The sequence below is a fragment of the Streptopelia decaocto genome (assembly GCF_964273445.1).
Source record: "Streptopelia decaocto genome assembly, chromosome: 10".
Classification (NCBI taxonomy): Eukaryota; Metazoa; Chordata; class Aves; order Columbiformes; family Columbidae; genus Streptopelia; species Streptopelia decaocto.
Window position 1 is genome coordinate 17,375,028 of NC_138665.1, and position 21,864 is coordinate 17,396,891.

A 21,864-nucleotide genomic window follows, 5' to 3' on the forward strand; every position below is an offset into this window, starting at 1 on the left:
TAACTCTAAACAAGGCTTTAAGATACATCTGTGATGATCTCTGACTCACCTGGAGTTTGAGCCCACTTGCTAATGAGTGTTGGCTTGTTGCTCAAGGCCAGAGAAATGGCCCTCCAGCAAGCCTGGAACATGTTCTGTTGTGAAAAGGCCTAGGTTCCCAAATTGGGGTGGCTGCAGAAAACAGATTTCACAGAATCACAGTATAGTTTGCATAGCAAGGGACCTCTGGAGATCATCTAGTCCAACATCCACAAGACCCTCTACAGCAGTTCCTTGTCTTTCTTGAACGGGGGAGACCAGAACTGGACATAGTACTCCAGATGTGGCTTCACTAGGGCAGAGTAGAGGGGGAAGAAAACCTCTCTTAACCTGCTGGCCGCACTCTTCCTAATGCACCCCAGGATACCATTGACCTCCTTGGCCACAAGGGCACGTCACTCTCTCATGGTCAACTTGTTGTCCACCAGGACTCCCAGGTCGTTCTCTGGAGGGCTGCTTTCCAGCAGGTGAACCCCTATCCTGGGCTGATGCCTGGCGTTATTCTTCCCTAGGAGCAGGACCCTGTACTTGCCTTCATTGAACTTCGTTAGGTTTTTCTCTGCTCAACTCTCTAGCCTGTTGAGATCTTGCTGAATCGCAACACAACCTCTGATCTATCAGCCACTCCTCTCAGTTTTGTATCATAAGCAAACTTGCTGAGGATACACTCTGTCCCTTTCTCCAGGTCATTAGTGACTAGGTTAAACAAGAGCAACTCAACCATCTTGCCTTGCTGGCCTGTCTTTCCTAAAAAGTACATAGCCAGCCATGACAGCATTCCAGTCATATAAGCTATCCCACCATGTCTCTGTAACTGTCATGAGATCTTGGCCCTGAAACTGTGATTTAGTCACATAAAATATGACATGAGCGTGTTCACTTACTGAGTCCAACCTTTTCAGTGACCCAAATGCACAACTTCACTTTCAGAGATTTTCCAGGCCTCTAACTTCAGTTTCTCTAGAAGGAGGGGAATAATGGCACTGGGATAATGACAATCAAAGCTGGAGCTGCTCTGAGGGCTCTTCAGCTGGGAAGAACACATACTTGCATTCACTTCAGCTGACTCCCAGTGCAATTCCTCCATTTCTCATAGGTGACAGGATTAAGTACTTGCAGATAACTCTCTTTGCCTGGCTGTTAGCAGTCCAGCATATTCTGTTTCATTTTCCCAGGCAATGAGAAGGTGTTTACAAATAACACAGCTTTACATTAATTGTATCCATGGTTTGCAATAGTATAGACTCCAATTTTAACTGAGTTTTTTGGTATTCCAAACTGGTTCTTGTACATATAATGTCACTTCTCCTCTTAAAAATAAACAGACAAGCAACCCCCCAAATGAACAAACTCACAAACAACAAACAAAAAGAACACAAACAAAACCAATACACCAGGAAGATTTAATAATGATTTAAAGTGGAGCTAGAAAGGGGATGGGAAATGGGCTGATAATGTTAAGTACCTTCTGCCATCAGGGGGAGCTTAAGGCACAGTAAGATACACACCTGGGTCATGAATCTGTGTTGATTGATCCTGCACCCCAAGGGGAGCAAACCCAACCCTCTGGAAGCAGAGACAGAGCTTTTGTTTTCTTAGATTTAAGAGTCCAGGTTGTGTTCTTCACCTGTGATGTTCAAATGTCAGGTTAAAGCACTCAGTAGCAGATGCAAAACTGGAGCAGCTCTACCTATACCAGGAGCAAAATGTGCCTCCTCTCCCCATCACCTCCTACCCACCTGGATGCTTTGCACATGGACTGTGCCTCATGTATTTGCCAGCCTGGAACACTGGCAATGCACATCCACTTGCTGGCTGCTCGTTGCCTCATTCAGGTCACAGGGAGAATCTCAGGGCCACCACCGATACCCACTGTGTCTTGCACACAAGGGCAACACTTAGGGCATTTTCCAGACTGCTGTAATACTATTTCACAGACACAAGGGCAGGCTAAATTCTGCAGTGTGGAAAACTTAGCATTTTTAAGGAGCCATTAAGCAAACAGGAACTCATCAAAGAAATCACTGCTTGCATTTTCTCAAAACCTGATTTCACTACCATTCATTGCAGTGAAAATTATTATTTCAAAGGATGCAAAACTAGTCTTTGTGTATATTAACACAGGCTTCCTCTGTCCATCCAAATAGATCTCTGGCAGCTTCACTGTGGCTCTGTAATTGTCTTTGATTAACCTAGACATAATGATAGGAAGCTGCAAGATTGTAACAGGCATGAGGATTTTACTTAACAAATGGTCTTATCAGGAGCTAGTCTGTATATCTGTAGTTGCTGCTTCACTCTCCAGAAAAACAGGCTGCAGAGAATACAAGAGAGGTGTTGAAATAAAATCTAAGAAATGTAAGCTCAAAGTACTCCAGAGATGAAGTGAACCATAATATTCTTCAAACCACAGGCCATGCTCTCTCACTGCACATGTGTTTTGATGGTTCTGATTTACAAATTGTTTGGAAAAAGTGAGGATTAAAGTCCCTGTTATTTGTCACTTGAAACCTTCAAAGTAGTTCAGAAAGAAAAGTGATGTGATTTTCTAGTCAGGCAGCCCTGTAGCAGGGACTGTGGTTGGAACAAAACATTGATATCAAGCATTTGAGAGCTGAAATCCTTGATCAGATTATACCACCATATCCAGTGTTTATTTTGACAAGGCAATTAAGGCAGGAAAACACATACTTAATTCTCAGAAATTTTATTGAAATTACACACCTGAATAAGAGTTAAGCAACTAGAGACACTTGCAGATCGGTCTGTTCCAAAGACTGTTGCACTAAAAGGGTCCTTACTACTGATTTTGAAAAATAGACTTGAGGTCTGCTCATCAGTTTTTTTCTTCTGACAAACAGTGATAGGGTGTTACAAACGGAGAACTGTAATGATTCATAAAACGTGTTATAAAGAACATTATCAGCTGAGATGGGTGTTACACCATGTGTAATATTTATTGTCAGAGCAAGTGGAAATGTTTTCTAAATTTGAGATTTCAGCCATGAACTTTGGCAAATTTTCAAGTGTTAATGATTTTAGAGGGTTTTTATGCAAAACTGTCGATCCGTTTTCTGAATTTTGTTTGCTTGCTTGTTGCAGTTTATGTTTGTCCATTTGCTTTCTTAACTTTTTTCAGATGCAGAGACATTTTAGAATTTATAAAGCCAGCAATATCTTCAATTTTCCATTCATATGTGGTAGCCCTGTTCTGCTTTGGTCTAGAAAAAGGATCTGAGAACCTCATCTTTAATGTTCTTTATTAAAGAACTGCCTAGTGATGCTACCACAATGTAATAGTCCTGGGATAAATGTTTTGGGGTAAGTGTCCTTATTCTGTTCTCCTATACCTCATATCTGACATATCTACTTTAGGATTATCAGCCTGCTTAACATTTAATATTGCTGAAAACTAGCTTTTTAAAAATAACGTTTCTTTTAAATATACCTATTTTAATTAAAAAATAAGTCATCAGGGAAATACAACAAAATGATTAAATGTTGGGTAGGGATTTTTTGTGTGATAAAGATGTCAATTCATGAAAGAAATGTAAAGCTGGCAAACGTTAACACAACAAAGGCCACACAATTCAGCTGTTAGCCTTATGATGCATTTGGGGAATATTGATTCTCAGCTCTGACTACAATAATAATACTAGTTTTGGTAGGTTCAAGAATGTGCACATTCTAACACCTATTCAGTAAACCTGTAGAACTGAAATAGTCTTCTGTGATTTAGAAAACAAACACATGAACAAAAACATAAATAGAAGATGTTAATGAGGTGTGGCCTCAAGGCCTGCACTAAGCAGAACAATAATACGAGTAACTACTTCAAAAAAATGGATAATAAATAGTCTGACTAATCATTATGAGTTTGACTTCATTGTTTTATAGGCTGGCTCCTAATTGTACTTTGTAATGCTCTATTGTATTTGGGTTCAGGGAGACAAATGCTACGAAATGCTGGTGAGCAGCTCTGAAAAAAATTCAATGCTAAATTAAAACCTGAAGGAGAGCTTCTCTCACACTGACTACTGCCCACTGACCTCAGCTGAAACTTGGACCATTGTCTGCATGTATCCTATTGACCTGCCAGCTATATATCAGTTTTAAAGGGCCAGGGGCCACAGGTAAAGAACTTTTCAGTTTCTCTTATTTTTCATTGTGCACCCATCAAAACCAACAAGCTACAAACTGAGGAGGGAAACAATACTTGAATAGCATTTTGTGGTGTTAGTTAACTGTTTTTTATACTTATAGTATGAGCTAATGTTGATTTGCACACAAAAATAAAGTTGATTTTCAAAACAGTCATTACATGATGGAATTTTTTACTAAAATAGGAAAGCATCAGAAACCCTTATTTTAAACAAAACTGAGTCTGACTTCATTGACTTCAGTGAAAGATGCATTACACCTTGACTTTGTCCAAAAATTACTTCTATGACCTCAATGAAACCACAGGGTTACTGACAGAAATGCTGTCAAGGAAATATCAATATATCCACTGCAACCCCAACGAAAGTTTCCTTCAATAAATACAATAATGGCAATAATATTGGAGACAGACTAAACAGCGCAAAAGAGCATAAGAAAAAGGCATGAAGTTAGTACAGTGTGTTTTCAGAACAAATTGAAAAGGGGAAAAATGAAATGTCTTAGATCCCTTGACACCTGTAAACATCAAGACATCACCTTTGGGCTAATTTCTAAGGCAAAGCAGCCATATCAAGTAAATCTACAGGCTTTTTAAAGTAAATCTACAGGCTTTCTTGGCCTTCTAAAGCATGGAAGATAATAGAAAGTAATCCTCTTTCTTTTTTTGTTACAAAAGTTACTTTAAAGTTGGGTGGACTTTTTTTTTCCCCTCATTTTGTAGGATTTATTTTAAATGACCTATTTAAATATTCTGCAGTTATGGTTCTTTTCTATTTTTTCCATACTGAGTGAACAGGATGGTAATTCCTTGAAGTTATGGTATTTTAACCAACCAAAGCATAATATTTTTCTTTTCTTTCTCTCTGAATTCTTCACATAGGAAGTTGTAAAACAGATAAAGCAGGTTCATTACTGTTGTCATAATTGTCAGCTTCTGTCAGTTCCATTAGCAGATAAAGGTCTCTATGAATACTATTCATGCTCTCCTTAGACAGCCTCCCAAACTCTGTACAAGCTTCCTAAAACTATCCCCTTGTTGTTTTTGCCAGTTACTGAAGTCTGTTCTTCAGTTACTTAATGCAATCTTTGATAGTGTCCTGTTGCTATATGTCATTTTTCTCTTCATCATCCTTCTGCAATGCTTCTTACTTACTTTATTGATACGTGAATACCTGAATATCTTTACTAGATATGTGATTCATATATAAATAAAATAAATTTCCCCTTCTCTTCAGAGCATGCTGGCTTCAAATTTGTCTGGTAGGTTATAGCTTCACATCTTGGAGAAGACCTGAAATTTTGTATGCCTGTAGAGTATTCAGGCCATAGATCTTGAGATTAAGCAGGGACGATGGTTTTTATTTCTTTGACTATACTGAATGTGTCTACAACCACGTCCCCCTCTTGGCTTGAGGATTCCAATAAGTCTGGAATTCTTCAGATTATGATGTTTCCATCATTCAGGCATCAGTTTAGGCTTTTCATATAAATATGCCTTTGACTCTTTCACTATTTAGTAAATATGCATAAATGTTTCTTCTGAAAATGACATTTCATGGACATGTGGGAAGAAAAGCTATCTTTCCTTTTTAAATGTTAAAAGGCCCAAATGTGAGAAAATCCAGAACTTGTTCTAGTGGAGCAAAGGAACTCTACAGAAGTTTACTTTTCTCCTTTCTTTTTCTACATCAACTTAGATTAAAATTGAATTCACATGACTGTGAAGCTACAAAAGACATTGTAAAACATTTAAGATGTGCTGTTGCTGTGTGTTTAGTGCAGTTCACCCTTCCCATATACCTCCCCTCATCTCTCTCTCACCCTGTAAGTGGCTGGGTACTCCCAGCACTAATTACACACCTGCTTTGATAGATGCTGGAGCTCTTTATAAGCCAATTCGGTTCACTAATTTGGCTGAAAACTAACCTAACCAAGAGAAGAAAATAGCCATTATTTGGAGGTTAGCGAGTTGGTTCAAGGAGGGTCCAATAAGTGCCAGAGATGGCACAAGGCAAGAGTGTGAGAAAACCCTTTGTCTGGCAGTGGGGATGTGATGAGGGGAAACACGGAGGACAGACAGTCCCTCCCTCTTTCATAAAACCACCCCATAAATATAAAATTGAGCAGAACTTGAGCCTTCTTACTAGTGTGCCCACAGCTCTGTCATTGTTTTCTAAGTACTCCTCTCAGTTTTATCTGTCAATGCCAGGAATGTCATGTACCTAAAACCTGGGACACACTTTGGAACATCATGATTACAAGAGTTGTGTCACATTGTCAGAATTCTCTTCTTTTTATATATACTTTGTGAGCCATGGGAAGTTTAAAAAGATAATTTTAAAGACCTCACTGCCCCAAATAATTATTTTACCCACCTTAAATCCTAACTTTAGATTTTTTAAGCTATTTCTGGGGCTTTCCATCTTTCTTTTGATGATTCAGCTCTCATTCCCTGGTGCATCCATCCAGTGGAGAATGCAGCAGATTTGCAGCTATATACTGCTGTTCTTAAGCCTTTGTTAAGATGAGGAAGATTTAATTTTACCTGCTTTTGGAACAGCTTGGATTGGCTGCTCAGGCTTTGGAGACAATGATGTGAGGCAGCCAGCTAATGAGAGGACATTCCCTCTTCCACCCAAGTAGCATTGAAATTCTTAAAGAGGGTGAGACATCCATCTCAATCACAATCTCTTTCCGGATCATTTTGATACGGTGTCAAATTTTTGTTGTTAAAAGCAAACACCTCTTTTTTGGTTACTGGTTCAGCATGCCTTTCCTGAAGCCAGTTTATATCAGATCAGCACTGGTGTTTAATCATTATAATAAAAAATATCACCGCTCAGTTAGTGAAGTAGCTTCACCTTCTTTCTTGAAAGACCACGCTCTCACATTCCTTTGCAATAGTCTAGAGGTAATAAGAAAGATATTGTAGGCCCGCTTTTTTAAAAAACAGAAATAAGAAGTCTGTTAGCTCATGAGCCTGTGGAGGCCTTAATTGAAATAGATACAAACTGTAAAAGTAGAGAAAATTAGGGCAGCTGCAAAAGAAACCCCAGAAGCAAAAGCAGATTAAAGTAGAGCAATGAGCAAGCCCATGCAATAGCTTAATTTTGCTTCAGATATTTCCCCCTTAGTGTAATTTGTTCCTTAAGTCAAGCAACGGTTCTGAAGAACATAGTTTATTCTGTAGATGTGTGTTCATTCTAGCACAGCAGTCTTTCAGCTGACAGGCGAAGGAACTACAGTAGCTGGGAGTGACTCTCTCGGTGTGCTGAGAGACAGGAGTAGCTGGCAAGTTGCTCTGTGCACATTCCCTGTTCCACATTGTCACAGCCTGAAGCTCTTCATCCAAGAGCCAGCACCAGCTTAAACTTCAGCATAGAGTATTTGTTTTTAATTCTAATGACTGAATGACAGTTATTTTATCCTCTTATGGTACATTTATTGTAAGCTTTATTCTTGAATTTCCTAAGTAATAAGGTAGCTTAATGAGAGGGTTATACCACCAACCTTTTTACACATGTGAGAAGCCCCATTTAAGTCTGTGGAATTCCGAAAGGTGATAAGAAATAGTCTCAAATGTGAGGAAAACCTGGAGGAGGGAGAACTTAAACTAGAATATTCTGAATTCACATTCTGTTAGTGTCAAGTGACCTCAACCCATCCAATCCTGACTGGAATTCTAATAGGTATGGTATTCATAGCGTAAAAGATTTGCCCTGCTCCGCTGTTGAAGACAAAGTTATTTGGAGCAGAGAAACAATGTAATATATTTTCCCCCCCCTTCTTAGAGTACCTCTTGCCTTCTTATCCTCCACCAGTTCCAACCACAGTCAAATTTCTTTGAATTTTCACTGCAGTACATGGGCACAGTTCTTTTATTCAGTTAATAGGCTGTTCACTCAGGGAAGATGAAGTGTTATTCCATGATTCAGTGTATTCAATAACATCAGGGTTTTCTAGCATGGAATATATTTCTCTTCTTAAGAAATCAGTTTAGTGAGCAGTTAACACAAGAGACTTGGGTAGTACAACAGCAGTTGCATTTAGGTTTTGCATTTAACCTTGTATCATACAAGCTTACAGGTAAGTTCTTCATTCATTATTTTATCGTTAGTTTCTTTGTCTTCTGATTTCACACTTTTCTTTGTCTCAGGATGTAAGAAGATAGACCAAGCTTGGCTTTAGCCTCTGACATTGAGCTGGAGGGTGAACAATTCCTGGGTAAATGAGCACAGAGAAAGAAAATAAGTAAAGCACTAGACGTCTTATAATTTAGTGAAATTAAATGCCTACCCACTGTGCCCTGACAGTAAAATCTGGCAAAAGTAGTGTTATGGAGCTGGACATCCCCACAGGCTGAGTGTATGAGAAGAATTGGTCAGAAGACCCACTACCAGCAGCATGCCCACTTTATCAAACAGTCAAGGCAACAACTCATTGCAAATGAGTAGGTAAAGTCAGAAGGAAAAATCCCTGCCAGTTCCTGTTGAAGGGATGCATGCATTTCAGTGTTTTCTCAGGTGATACTTTCCTGGAGCAGGTGATGGGTTACTTGTTGCATATTGAAGAGGGCTCCTGGATAAAATGGAGTAAGTTAGCTGGAAATAATATGGAGCCAAGCAGAGACATATATCTGACAGTATTTCTTCCAGTTCATTTAGCACAGTACTCTAGCACAGTGGTTCTGTCATAAGTGCATCACAGGCTTGCACTGTTTCCTATCGCGCTGTACCTTTAAAAGGATGCGTATGCAGGGACTCACTCTAGTACACACAGAATTTTCAAGGATGCTCTTCTCCCCCTCTTCTGACTGACAGTCTGGCAAAATTCATAGAAGACAGAGGCAATGGGTGGAGTTATTGGTTTTGGTGGGTTGGTTCGTTGGTTTGGTTTTGTTTTTTTCTATGGCTATGTCCTATCAGATGAAGCCCTATTATAAGACAGTGCTGTATTCTGTTTTGCTGGATGTTGTTTGCTGAGTATGGCAGCTGTTACTGATTTGTCTGGGAGGAGAAACACGTTGTAAACTTGTTAAGCAGAAATTGTTTAACCATGGAAACTCCAGAAACAGACAGAGCCTACACAAACGTTTACTTTCCTATTCAAAGAATTGTTAACTAGCTTTCCATTTGTTCAAACAAGACAGTTTCTTCTCTACCTGGGCCCTGTGTGAAAGGTCACAACATTAACTTTTGGGCAATTTTTACCATTCTTTGGGAAATGGAAGGAGTAACATGTAGTGCTTACATAATGATTATAAAATAGAGTCTGATCCAAAGGGATTCCCATTAATTTCTGGAGAGTTTTTATATGAGTTTCTACTCATGGCATAAACCTTTTCCATCAAAACAACTCAAATACATTTGTGTGCACATTACTTCTCTCCTGGGTGTGTTTTTGGGAGCTGGGTACACAAGGTTTGCTCACAGCTGGCCAGTACAGATGTCAGCATATGAACAAGGAAAGCATGTTCCTACACGGGTCACAGCAACTGTGATCTCTTGTCTTGGTCTTCTCATTTCAAGAGCCATCGATGTGTGGGGCATCAGCAACCCTGGTTAGTTCAAACTACCAGGGACTTATTTCATTTTCAGGATGACAAACTGGAGAGAGAGCAGAAAAGTGCCACTCTGTGCTTGTGGAGAAGTGTTTAGGATGCCCACGCATCCATAGGTAGCATAAAGATAGGACGTTAGCAATTGTATGAAAGACACCTCCTTCTTGCCACTTACATGTACACACTCAGCCTGAGCTCAGATACTGTATCTTAAATTGTACTTGGAAATGCCCAGGAATGAGTAGGATGTTTAACTCCTCTTTCCTATCAGTTCATTTCTCACTCAGAAAATGACTGTGGGTGAAAAAGCAACTTATTGTGGAGAACTCCCCTTGACTTCAGCAGATGTCCTATTTGCGTGTGTGCTGGACAGCTCGAGGAAAATGCTCCCAAGGTTTCATGCTGTGAGCAGTAGTTCAGCATCTCAACTGGCTTCTGCATTTTGATGATTCTGTTCCAGGAAGTTTCTTTCTCCTGGCACATTTTGAACACACATAAAGCACAGTTTCAGTCTGAAGTTCCTGCATCATCTCAGAAGTAAAATGGGATAAGCAGACCTAGCATGTCTGTGTGTTTGTGTGTTTAGAAGAAAAGTGTTGTTTAGAAGCTCTCACAAAAATGTGAAAGGAATCAAAATACAAATAGGCTTCTGTAATTTCTGAGCAGATTGCACGATGAATTTCAGTAGTCAAGAGTAAAAATTAACCTTTCTCTCCCAAGAACTTCTCCTTAGATACGGTAATGACATTATTGATAAGCTAACTGTACCATTACTGAATGCCACCCTGTGCGTGTCTCCTTGGGTAGGAAGTAGAATATCTCACACTTTTACTTTTTGTTCAGATACTTCTCTTTGCAGAAAATCATCTTACTAATCTATCTGCTTGTTAGCTTTTGCTCTCCTTTTGCTAAACTGAAGAAGGAAAAATACACATTCCTGTGGCAAACAGAGAAAAAAAATCAGAGGAGATGAATGAGGTTCCATCTCAGCAAGAAATTTAAGAAAAGGTTAGAGGTGACAATAACAGGCATTGTGTGTAGCCTGAAGTAATCTTGTAAACTTCAGGGAACCAGACCAGATAATCCAACTTGCCCTTTTTGTCTCTGCTGTCTTTCAATTACTATTTACCACCAAACTACACAAAAAATTTATACTGATGGTGACAGAACTTATAGCCAGATCGTAAAGAAAGGGGTATAACCAAGTCATTCTAGGATGTAACCCCTTAAAGTGATTTATTCCTTAAGCACGTAATTGTCTTGGATCACAATCTTGACCTTAAGCTTATGTCATACTTTAAAATTATCCTTAGTTTGGTTTGGTGTGTTGTCCTGACATATAAGCCTGAATCTTGGTGAGTTTGACATGTGCTAGGTCAGGACAAGTAGCTAATAAACCACTTAAATAAGATTTGAAGGTGGAGTTATTTTTTTCTGACTATAAATTAGAAATAAATATAAAAATATGACATACTAAAACCCTAATAATGAAATTTTGTTGCATAACTAAGTTTCTATCTCAGATAAGTTCTACAACACCATAAACATATGTCATTGTTAATAGCCACTTATAAGAGAAATATCAAGAATTATTTAGAGTGCAATTTCAGTTCTCTTAAATACTTACTCATTTCATGGTTTACTTGGTTAAAATATGATCTTTTAATATGCTCCTTGTTTGATTTTTCAATCATTTTCTAAGCAGTTGTTTGAATGGTGGTGGGAGTAGTGATCTCTTGATATTGTCTATATGCTCTTTCACCAACTAAATAAGCAAGGAATTAGTTTAACATCCAACTTAATGTAGCTGGTTAAACAAAACTGGCATCTTGATGTTTACACTTGCATTTCTGTGCCTGTTGTTAAAATAGTCTTATAAACCAGATATCTTCCTACATGAACTTTATTCTAGGCCTTTGCTCTTTATTCCATAAGTTTATTTAAATAGAATTTGAAAAATTCACCTTAGACTCTATGCAAATCCTTCTAAACTGGGACCTTTATACACATGCATTCCCTTTTATGTGAACAGTACTTTGTTAATCGTTCAATAATTAAGACAGTTTACATTTTAAAGACTTCAGTTTTTAATTGGCTGAATAATAATCACAGATCACTTTCAGTTCTGTTGTGATATGCAAATTATTGATGTCTCAGCTGCATTTGTTTTCAGGTATCAGTCTATCCGCATAATGCAAAATAACATTCTGCAATTATTTTGATTAGATGCACTCAGCCTTTGGAGCAAGCTATTTATTTCATTTCTGTAAATGAAGAAAGCAGTTGCTGTTTTCCATTCCCTGATGTTTACTGCCCAGAACTAGCACTCACAACTGGTATCTGTGCAATACCTAAACCAGTTTTCTAAGTGAATTGTGTTAGCATTCATGGTAAAGGACATGTAGTTTGACTTCCCTTGCAAGATTTCATTTGGTTAACTGACTCTTCTGCCCTGGAAGGAGACGTCACCTTGTTTGCGGGTATTCATTACCATTTTAAAGTATATTATGAAAGGTAAATAGGAGTTCTTAATTAGCAGAATCTGTTTTGCACAAGTGCATACCATTAGAGGATTTTTTTTCATCAGACTGCAGCTGTTACCTAAGCAGAGGAGGAATTTCACCTAACCACAAAGAATGAGATACACAAATAGCTGTGTTGTCTTAAGAACGGGTCGGGTATGTCTCCTCACAGCGATATTGTTCCATAATTGCAATTCACATTAAATGCAGCAAATGTTACCATCCTGCCCACTTAGTTTCCACCTCTACTTTTGTTTCAAGATGGGGAGGGGGGAAGGTTGTGAGAAAATACGGGAAGGAGAGTCCTTGATTTTTTTCCTCCCCTTCCCCTGCTGCCTTTTTCCCGAACGGGGTGCTGACCAGCGCGCACCCCGGAGCTGAGCGGGGGCGGGATGGCTCCGTCCCGGCTGCGCCTCGGGCTGCACTTGTAGCTGCTGCGCGCCGCCCATGGCAGCCCCGCGGCGCCTGGCGCGGCACCGGGGCCCCCCCGTTCTCACCGCCCCGGGGGGCGTCTCTCGCCCCACCGCACCCGCTTAAGCTCCGCAGGGACCCAACCGGGCATCTCCCCGGAAAAGGTAACGGCGGCGCGGCGCGTCTCCAGGCGTGCGGTGCGGAAGAGGCTTCCGCGGCTGCGATGCTCTGGGATTGCTCCGCTGGAGCGGCGTCTCCTTCCCCTCCAAAGCAGCGCCCGAACGCTTGGTGCGTGCGAGTGTGTCTGTGTGTATGTGTGTGCGCGGCGAAGGGGAGGGGGCTCTCTGTGCGTGCAAGGGGTGGGCGAGAGCAGTGCGATGGGAGCGGGTGCCCGTGTGCAGAGGGATCCTCTCCCCGCATGTGTGCGGGGGACCGTGGTGCCGGGGCAGGGCTCAGTGAGGCGGCTGCTGCATGCGGCGGAGCCCGCCGGTGTTCTGCAGAGCCGGGCTTCGCCTTGCTCCGCTCCTCGGCGCCCAGCGCGGCCAGGGGTGCTCGCCCGGGAGAGTGCCCGGCTGTCCCCGCCGCTCGGTGGGTGCGCGGAGCTGCCGGAGAGAAGATCTCACGGAGAGAGCGGCGGAGCGCAGCGGAGCGGGGCTGCGGCGACCCCGGCCACCGAGGTAGGGAAGGTGTCGGGCTCGTCGTGGAGCGCCGCTGGGAGCATCGCCGGGGGCGGCCGGTCGCCCCTCCGGGCGTGTGAGTGCGGGAGGGGAGCAGGAGGCATGGTGGTGCTGTGTTTACGTGGGCGTTTTAATTTAAGTATTCCGAAGGCTTTGTTTTTATTGCTAAAATTACTACTGATAATTTAAAGGCGGGGGGGGGAAGAAGAGCTGAGGCGACAGTGGCTTCCTGCCGGAGCCTGCCATCCTCTCCCCGGCAGCCGGCCGCCTGCCGGAGCTCCGGGCCAGCGGCACCCGGCGCAGGGCTGCTCCCTCCCATCCTTTCCGGGGGAGCGGGTGAGCAGAGGGACCGGGGCCGGGCGGCCCGGATAAGCCGGTGGAGATGTGGGAGGGACGGGGGGGACAGGATCCGTCCGGTGGGGCTGGGGAATGGGGTGTGTGAAATACTGCGGGCTGGACTTCGCATAGGTGTTGAAATGGGGGGGAGCATTTGGCGGCGGGAACCACGGTTGTTCCTTGGTGCAAAGGGATGCTGGAAGGGATGCTGGGTTGCATGGCCGTGCTGTGCCCGTTTCCAGCCGGCATGTGCGTGCGGTGTGTGTGCGCCCGTGTCTTTCCTGCCTTCCCCCGCCGGGAGGCAGAGGGCGACGGGGCGCCCACGACAGAGGGGAGCAGGCACCAGCCGAGCCGGTTGCGGCAAAAAATTGCCGTAGTGCCTGCACTCCTGGCCGGGCTCGCCGACCCGCCGCCAGCCCCGCGCAGCGCCCGCTGTGTGCCCGCTCGGCGCCGGCCGTGGCCACGGGCTGAAGAAGAAGACGGGACTTCGGTGTGGGCGAGGCAGGGATATGAAGGGACAGTGCCTGGGAGGGGGAAGTAGATGGAGCGGGGGGGATCCGGGGTTATCGGGCTGTCCCCGCGGGCTCGCTGGCCGCAGCCAGGGTGTGGAGCCTGCGGGGATCAGCAGCGGCTGCTCTGCTCCCTCTTCTCCCCGTGGTCCCTCTCCACGGCCTCCTTGACCCCTTCAGCCATCTCTCCCCCTCTTCCTTCCTTCCCTTCTCTCAGCTTTTCTGCTCCCTCTTGTCCTTCTGTCCTCACCTCCTTCCTCCTTCATCCCTCCTCTGCCCTCCCTTCCAGGTCCCCCAGTGCATCCTCCCCTCCTTGCAGCTCCCTCCAGCCCGATTTTCCTTCCTCCAGCTGGCTCCTTCTCTCTCCACTTACATCCTGGCTCCCTCCTGCCAACTCGGTGGCTTCCTACAGCAGTAAATGAAATGGACAAGTTGAGAAATGGGAATGCAGAAGGTGGGGGGAGCAATGTATTGATTATTGACCAATATTTGAAAAAAAAAAAAGCTATCTTCTAACCCAGAGGAAATGCTGTGGCACCAATTCTTGTGCGTAAAAAATGGCAGCTCAGCTGGCCTGACTATATGTGATGGGTTCTTGAGAGCCACCTCTGTAGCAGTTGCAGGGACAAGAGCAAATTACATGATGTTTTACCAAAAAAAAAAAAAAAAAGTTCTTGTCAGGTTTCAGTAGTGTCAGTAGTGTCAGGCTGGTGAATTGTGACTGTTTTGCCCTGCAAGTTGGGGTATTTTTGTTATTCCTGGGGATGGAGCTGTATGCCTGTGCATGCTTCTTCCATATCTGTGTGCCTCCACTGATCACCCAGAGCTGATCTTCTTGTTTTGTGGGTAGTCCATTGTATTTCTGCAATCGGTTTACCACCTATTTACTTAAACTAGGTATATTAAGTGACAGAAACAATGTGTGTGCATGCCTATGTATCTATTGAGTGAATCTTACTATCGTAGTGATAATCTTTATGCGTTGATGCTATAGATAAATATATTCATTATTGACATAGCTTTTTGTGTCTGTACCATCATCCTTTCTATATTGTGCTATCCCAACCCAGGTGTTTGGGCATGCATAACATCAGCATTTGTGTTTAATATGCCTGAAATGCATGGCAACATATGAGCAGTGCAGGACTGAGGAGAGTAAATATGCGTAAAATTGGAATCTCCTTTGGTTATTTTACTTTGTTAGTTATGCATGTTTGGCATGTACAAGAGACAGAAAAATGTTTGACAGACCTCAGAGTTATTTGTGTTTGTCTACGGGGATTTACATTCTGTATTTGAAATCATTCTAGCTCCCGTGTATGTGTTTGGTTATTAAAATATTTCATATTGTTTTAAATTCAGTGCTTGTAGTTTATCTATAATCCTTGGCAGGTACAGTAGCTCAGTGGAATACAATTTTTAACCCAGATGACATTCTGGAACAATGACAACTGAAAAAACATTTTCTTCTTTCTTTCCTTCTTCTTTAGATTCTTTATCTTTGTTCAGGAGCCTAAGGTTGCTTGCTGATCACAAGAAGATGTTTCTGTGGCTCTTTCTGGTTCTGTCATCTCCAGTTTCTTCTACAACTGCAGATGCTGATATATCTGTGGAAATTTGCAATGTTTGCTCCTGTGTGTCAGTTGAGAATGTACTCTATGTCAACTGTGAGAAGGTTGCAGTCTACAGACCAAATCAGCTTAAACCACCATGGTCTAATTTTTACCACCTCAACTTTCAAAACAACCTGCTAATTATTCTGTATCCAAATACCTTTCTTAATTTTACACATGCAGTGTCCTTGCAACTGGGTAATAATAAGTTACAGAACATTGAGGGAGGGGCCTTTATGGGTCTCAGTGCATTAAAACAGTTGCACTTGAACAACAATGAATTAAAGATTCTACGAGCAGACACTTTCCTTGGCATAGAGAACTTGGAGTATCTCCAAGCTGACTACAATTTAATCAAGTTTATTGAACGGGGAGCCTTCAATAAGCTTCACAAGCTGAAAGTCCTGATCCTTAATGACAACCTGATTTCATTCCTCCCCGATAATATTTTTCGATTTGCTTCTCTAACCCATCTGGATATACGAGGGAATCGAATACAGAAGCTTCCATACATTGGAGTTCTGGAACACATCGGGCGAATTGTCGAACTGCAGCTGGAAGACAACCCCTGGAATTGTACGTGTGATTTGTTGCCTTTGAAAGCGTGGCTGGAGAACATGCCCTATAACATCTACATTGGAGAAGCTATCTGTGAAACACCCAGTGACTTGTATGGAAGGCTGCTGAAGGAGACCAACAAGCAAGAACTGTGCTCCATGGGGACGGGGAGTGATTTCGACGTGCGCATTCTGCCTCCCTCCCAGCTGGAGCCCAGTTACAGCACACCGAATGGCCACACCACTCAAACATCGGTGCACAGATTGGTCACAAAGCCACCAAAGACTACAAATCCTTCGAAGATTTCGGGGATAGTAGCAGGCAAAGCCCTATCTAATCGTAATCTCAGTCAAATTGTATCTTACCAGACCAGGGTGCCTCCTTTAACTCCTTGTCCGGTCCCCTGTGTTTGCAAAACGCATCCTTCGGACTTGGGATTAAGTGTAAATTGCCAAGAAAGAAATATAGAGTCAATGGCTGAACTCGTACCAAAACCTTTAAATGCCAAGAAACTGCATGTAAATGGCAATTATATTAAGGATGTGGACACCACAGATTTCATTGAGTTTGAGGGGCTGGATTTGCTACATTTAGGCAGCAATCGGATTTCAACGATCAAAGGAGAAGTTTTTCGCAACCTTACAAATTTACGGAGATTGTATCTCAATGGCAATCAGATAGAACGTCTGAGCCCAGAAATGTTTGCTGGCCTCCACAACTTGCAATATCTGTATTTGGAATACAATGTTATCAAAGAAATCCTAGCAGGTACCTTTGACTTAATGCCAAATTTGCAGTTGCTCTACCTGAACAACAATCTTCTACGAAGCTTGCCAGCCTACATTTTTGCTGGTGCACCACTTGCTAGGCTGAATCTGAGAAACAATCATTTCATGTATTTACCTGTAAGTGGCGTTCTTGATCAGCTAAAATCTCTTACACAAATTGATTTGGAAGGTAATCCATGGGACTGCACTTGTGATTTAGTTGCTTTAAAACTCTGGCTTGAAAAGCTAAATGAAGGTATTGTGGTGAAGGAATTGAAATGTGAGACACCTGTACAGTTTGCTAACATTGAACTTAAGTCTCTAAAAAATGAGATCCTCTGTCCTAAACTTTTAAACAAGCCATCTGCTCTGTTCACTAGTCCCGTGCCCGCTGTTACTTACACAACGCCACTGGGACCAGTTCGGAGTCCTCCTGGTGGCCCAGTTCCATTGTCCATCCTAATCTTAAGCATATTAGTTGTGCTTATTTTAACAGTGTTTGTTGCTTTTTGTCTTCTTGTTTTTGTGCTTCGGCGCAACAAAAAACCGACTGTAAAGCATGAAGGGATTGGAAATCAAGAATGCAGTTCTATGCAACTGCAGCTAAGAAAGCACGATCACAAGTCAAACAAAAAAGATGGACTGGGTGCAGAGGCCTTCATTCCTCAAACCATTGAGCAGATGAGCAAAAGTCATACCTGTGGCTTAAAAGAGTCTGAAACGGGCTTCACGTTTGCTGACCCACCAGGGCAAAAAGTCATTCTGAGAAATATTAATGACAAGGAGAAAGATTTATTGCATGTGGATACCAGAAAAAGACTTAGCACAATTGATGAACTGGATGAATTATTCCCTGGGAGGGATTCCAATGTATTTATTCAAAATTTTCTTGAAAGTAAAAAGGAATACAACAGCATAGGGGTCAGTGGTTTTGAAATACGTTATCCAGAGAAACTACAAGACAAAAAAAACAAGAAATCGCTAATAGGTGGTAATCATAGTAAAATTGTAGTTGAACAAAGAAAAAGTGAATATTTTGAACTAAAAGCTAAACTTCAAGGCTCACCTGACTACCTGCAAGTCCTTGAAGAACAAACAGCTTTGAATAAAATATAGGTCATACAAACTCATTGCCTACAGAGGACATTTATTTAATGACAAAAGTGCCTTTTGTTGACTTTTAACTTCCAAATACTATGTTATATTGATAGGCATAGAGGCAGGTGTATCCAAGGGTGTCTGATTAACTCTAGCTGCATATGATTTGTCAAGTAGAGGAGAATTTCCTTAATAGGTTTTACTACATAAAGCTCATGCCCTGTGGAATCCTGTAGGGATACTGCAAACTCTATTGCCAAAGGGATGCTTTATACACGTTACACTGAATTTAACCTCAAGAGGCATATATGTTTTGTACCTTAAATGCAAAACCATCGTCTCCTTGTGATTTGTTAGAACAAACACAAGAAACCTGGTACTGCTATTTGTACCTCAGCTGGGTCCTTCATCCTGCACGTGGATTTAAGTTGGTGGAACTGGAGTAATCCTTTGATCTGTGGTGTTGTAACGGCACTGTTTAAAGGTTATCTGGAAAGTAACAAGCATGCAAAGAGAGAACACTCGATAGTATGTGTAAATTGGTTACATTTATGGCCTGCATCTTGAAACCACTGGAATTATAATGTTGAATTGTGCAAATATTTGTTTAAAATATACCATGCATTACATACCTATGAAATAAATTTGACCACTTGAAGCATACATGTCTATACATAAAATTATAAAAAAAAAAAAAAAGAAGGAAAGAATATTTCAACCTGACTTCTGCAGTATTTGTGGCATCTGAAGCAAATATTTGATGTTTATGCAGAATCTATTGTAAGTCTCATCTCCAATTAAAACTAGAGTTCTTTCTCAGTTATGTGAAAAACTTGCAACCCCAACGGGTTGTCCAAAATTGTCAAAGTGCTTACTGTGTGAGCGTAGCAGAAATTATTTTTGTAATATAATTCATATTTATGAAATACTTTGTATACTAAATAGGAAAAATATGTACTCCTTAATATGTATTTAATATGCTTGACTTGTTTTCCTGATCATAATGCATTAGTCATTCAGTATAAATAAAACCAGAACAATATACCAAACAGAAACCGGGGGTGTAATGTATAGAATAATTCAGAATTAAGTGGTCAGATATAATAATAATAAAAATGTTCTGTACTATTCTTGTGAAATTAGCATATTATATTATTTCAGATTTGTTATTGATGATGCCTTTTAAAATAGATTCATTAGTTTTTTAGCATTGTGTCTCAGGCAATTATTTGCCATCAGCCGTCTTGCTTTCCAGCGTTCTACAGCTTAATCGAAATAGTTTTCACTACAAGTATTTACAGGAATTCATGGTAAGGGTAATATTTTAATTGTATATGCATAAGTTTTCTGTTCTTATTATCTGTCTGGATGCTGTCAGTCAGAAAAAAAATGATTAGAGCAGTGAACAATATGGCAAATCATGTCTATTTAAAACCATAGTGTAAAATGAATATAATGGTCTCAGTTCAGAGTATTGTGTAGCTCATATCTAGAGAGTAAAAACTTGGCTTTGTGAAAGCTGAATCTGAATAGCTAGCAGAAAAAAAAGAGTCAGGAGAATGGAAAATCCCCACTGTATGTCACTGATAGATGGTACCTTGAGATGAGAATGGAGATCTATTGGTAAAGCGTCATCCAGCAAATCTATACTAGGAGATTAACAAAAGTTCTTTGACTTGAAAAGGAATTTTTTCTTTCATTTCGATGAGCTTTGGATAAGACCCTGTATCTACCTTGCTTCCAGAATCCTTTCCCTCTACCACCCCTTTTATATTCAGTACATAAATCAATTAAGATTAGTACAATATAAACATGATTTTTTTTTTTTTCATGAATTTGAAACTAGCAAATATTACAGCAAGACCCAATAATAATACTGTGGAGAAGGCTGTGTCAACTGTTTTCATTATAAATCTCTAATTTCAGGGCTTTATGACACTGCTGTGAAATGTTTGTTCTGGAATGATACTTGGCAAACAGCCAGCAGTGTATTTTTCACAAAGTTTACCAAGAAAAACCCCCCAAAATCAACCAAACCTGCTTCTTCATTTAAGAAAAAGCAAAACAAAACATTTTCTACTTTCCAACATTTGTTTATGCTCATTACTTAGAAAGAGGATGTTCTAGGGATTTTCAGGACGTGGATATTATGTACATATGCATTTCTAGCATCCAGAGTTCGTGGTTGACCGGTGACGCAACACATGGCCAAGGCTTAAAAAAGAACATTTGAGCTTATTGTGGTAAGTGTCTGTGTAGGAAGGAGCGTTAAAGATGCGCTGAGGCGGTGGGCTGTGATGGCTCCATCAGCAGGATGAGGGAATGTGGCCAGGTAACTGAGGTTTGCCAAAGCATGAGGCTTCTGACCCTTCAGTGCATTGTTACAGACCGTCCCATCCCATTCACTTCTCTTGAGAGGTGTGCGTTAAAACTATTAAAAATAGCAAATAAGCGAATACTTTTAATTGTTAAAACTGGTGTGCCTATGAGTCGTGTTGAGTTAAAAGAACAGTGATAAATGATATGATAAATGATCATACCTTCCTGTGCTAAAAATTTGAGGGTTTTTTTTTCTTTTCTGTAGGGTTTTTTGTGTGTTTGGATTGGTGTGTGGTGTGGGGTTTTTTTTCTTTTTTCTTCTTTTTTCTTCTTTTTTCTTCTTTTTTCTTCTTTTTTCTTCTTTTTTCTTTTTTCTTTTTTCTTTTTTCTTTTTTCTTTTTTCTTTTTTCTTTTTTCTTTTTTCTTTTTTCTTTTTTCTTTTTTCTTTTTTCTTTTTTCTTTTTATTTTTTAGGGTGTGGGGGTTGTTTTTTTGGTGGTGGGATTTTTTGTGATTTTTTTTGTTTGTTTGTTTGTTTTTTGTTTGGTTTGGTGTTTTTTTTTTTTTTGAGGTGAGGTCTTCTATTCACTGAACAAAAGAGGAAGAACTGAACTGTTATGCTGTGCCATTACATTGGGTCAGTTTTTCCTGCTCATTGAGGTCTCGATCCTGTAAAGCATTTAAGCTCAACCTACATTGGGTGTAGAGGTACTATTCATGAGCTAATAATTAAACACTTCCCAAGAGTGAGGCTTAGATAGAGGTTTGCCGTTGAGTTCAAAAAAAGCCAGCTCAGAGATGTTGTATATAACACATAGAGACCAGTGACTCTTGGGATTATGCAGCTGTGTGGGTTCACCAGCATCAGTAAAGGTTGCACAGTCTGGACTTTCTTGTAGAACATTTTCGTAAGTGTTTTACCTATATGGTGCAATATGTAGGCATAATGGTGTGAGTGAAGAACGCACAAGTTTGCAAAACACTGTATTTCTTTGATATCGTTACTTTGAAGGACAACCTTAATGTCAGTTTATTTCCTCCATGGTTAGAAACGGGGGATGTGTCTGCACAGCAGTTTTAGTGTAATGTCCATTCAAATCTATAGTCAGTCTGTCTGGGAAGGTGACTCTTCGGATGTGGCTTAACAGATTAGTCTGTTCATTCTGTTGGTTTGAGTGGCCATGCTTGTAAAATGGCTGTTAAGACCCATACACATAAATGAAATCAGTGAAGGTGTTAACATAATCTGTTGTCTTCATTGTATTATAAAAAAAGTTTCAATTTTTAAATAAAAT

At 41.0% G+C, this 21,864-nt stretch overlaps 1 protein-coding gene across 1 annotated transcript; it reads left to right on the top strand.

Moving 5' to 3' along the window:
• Nucleotides 1-15,740: 15,740 nt before the first annotated feature.
• Nucleotides 15,741-19,389, top strand: SLITRK4 (SLIT and NTRK like family member 4). The gene has a single exon (XM_082061739.1). The coding sequence runs from the start codon at nucleotides 15,756-15,758 to the stop codon at nucleotides 18,267-18,269; it is 2,514 nt and encodes an 837-aa protein (XP_081917865.1). The 5' UTR covers nucleotides 15,741-15,755; the 3' UTR covers nucleotides 18,270-19,389.
• Nucleotides 19,390-21,864: the final 2,475 nt, after the last annotated feature.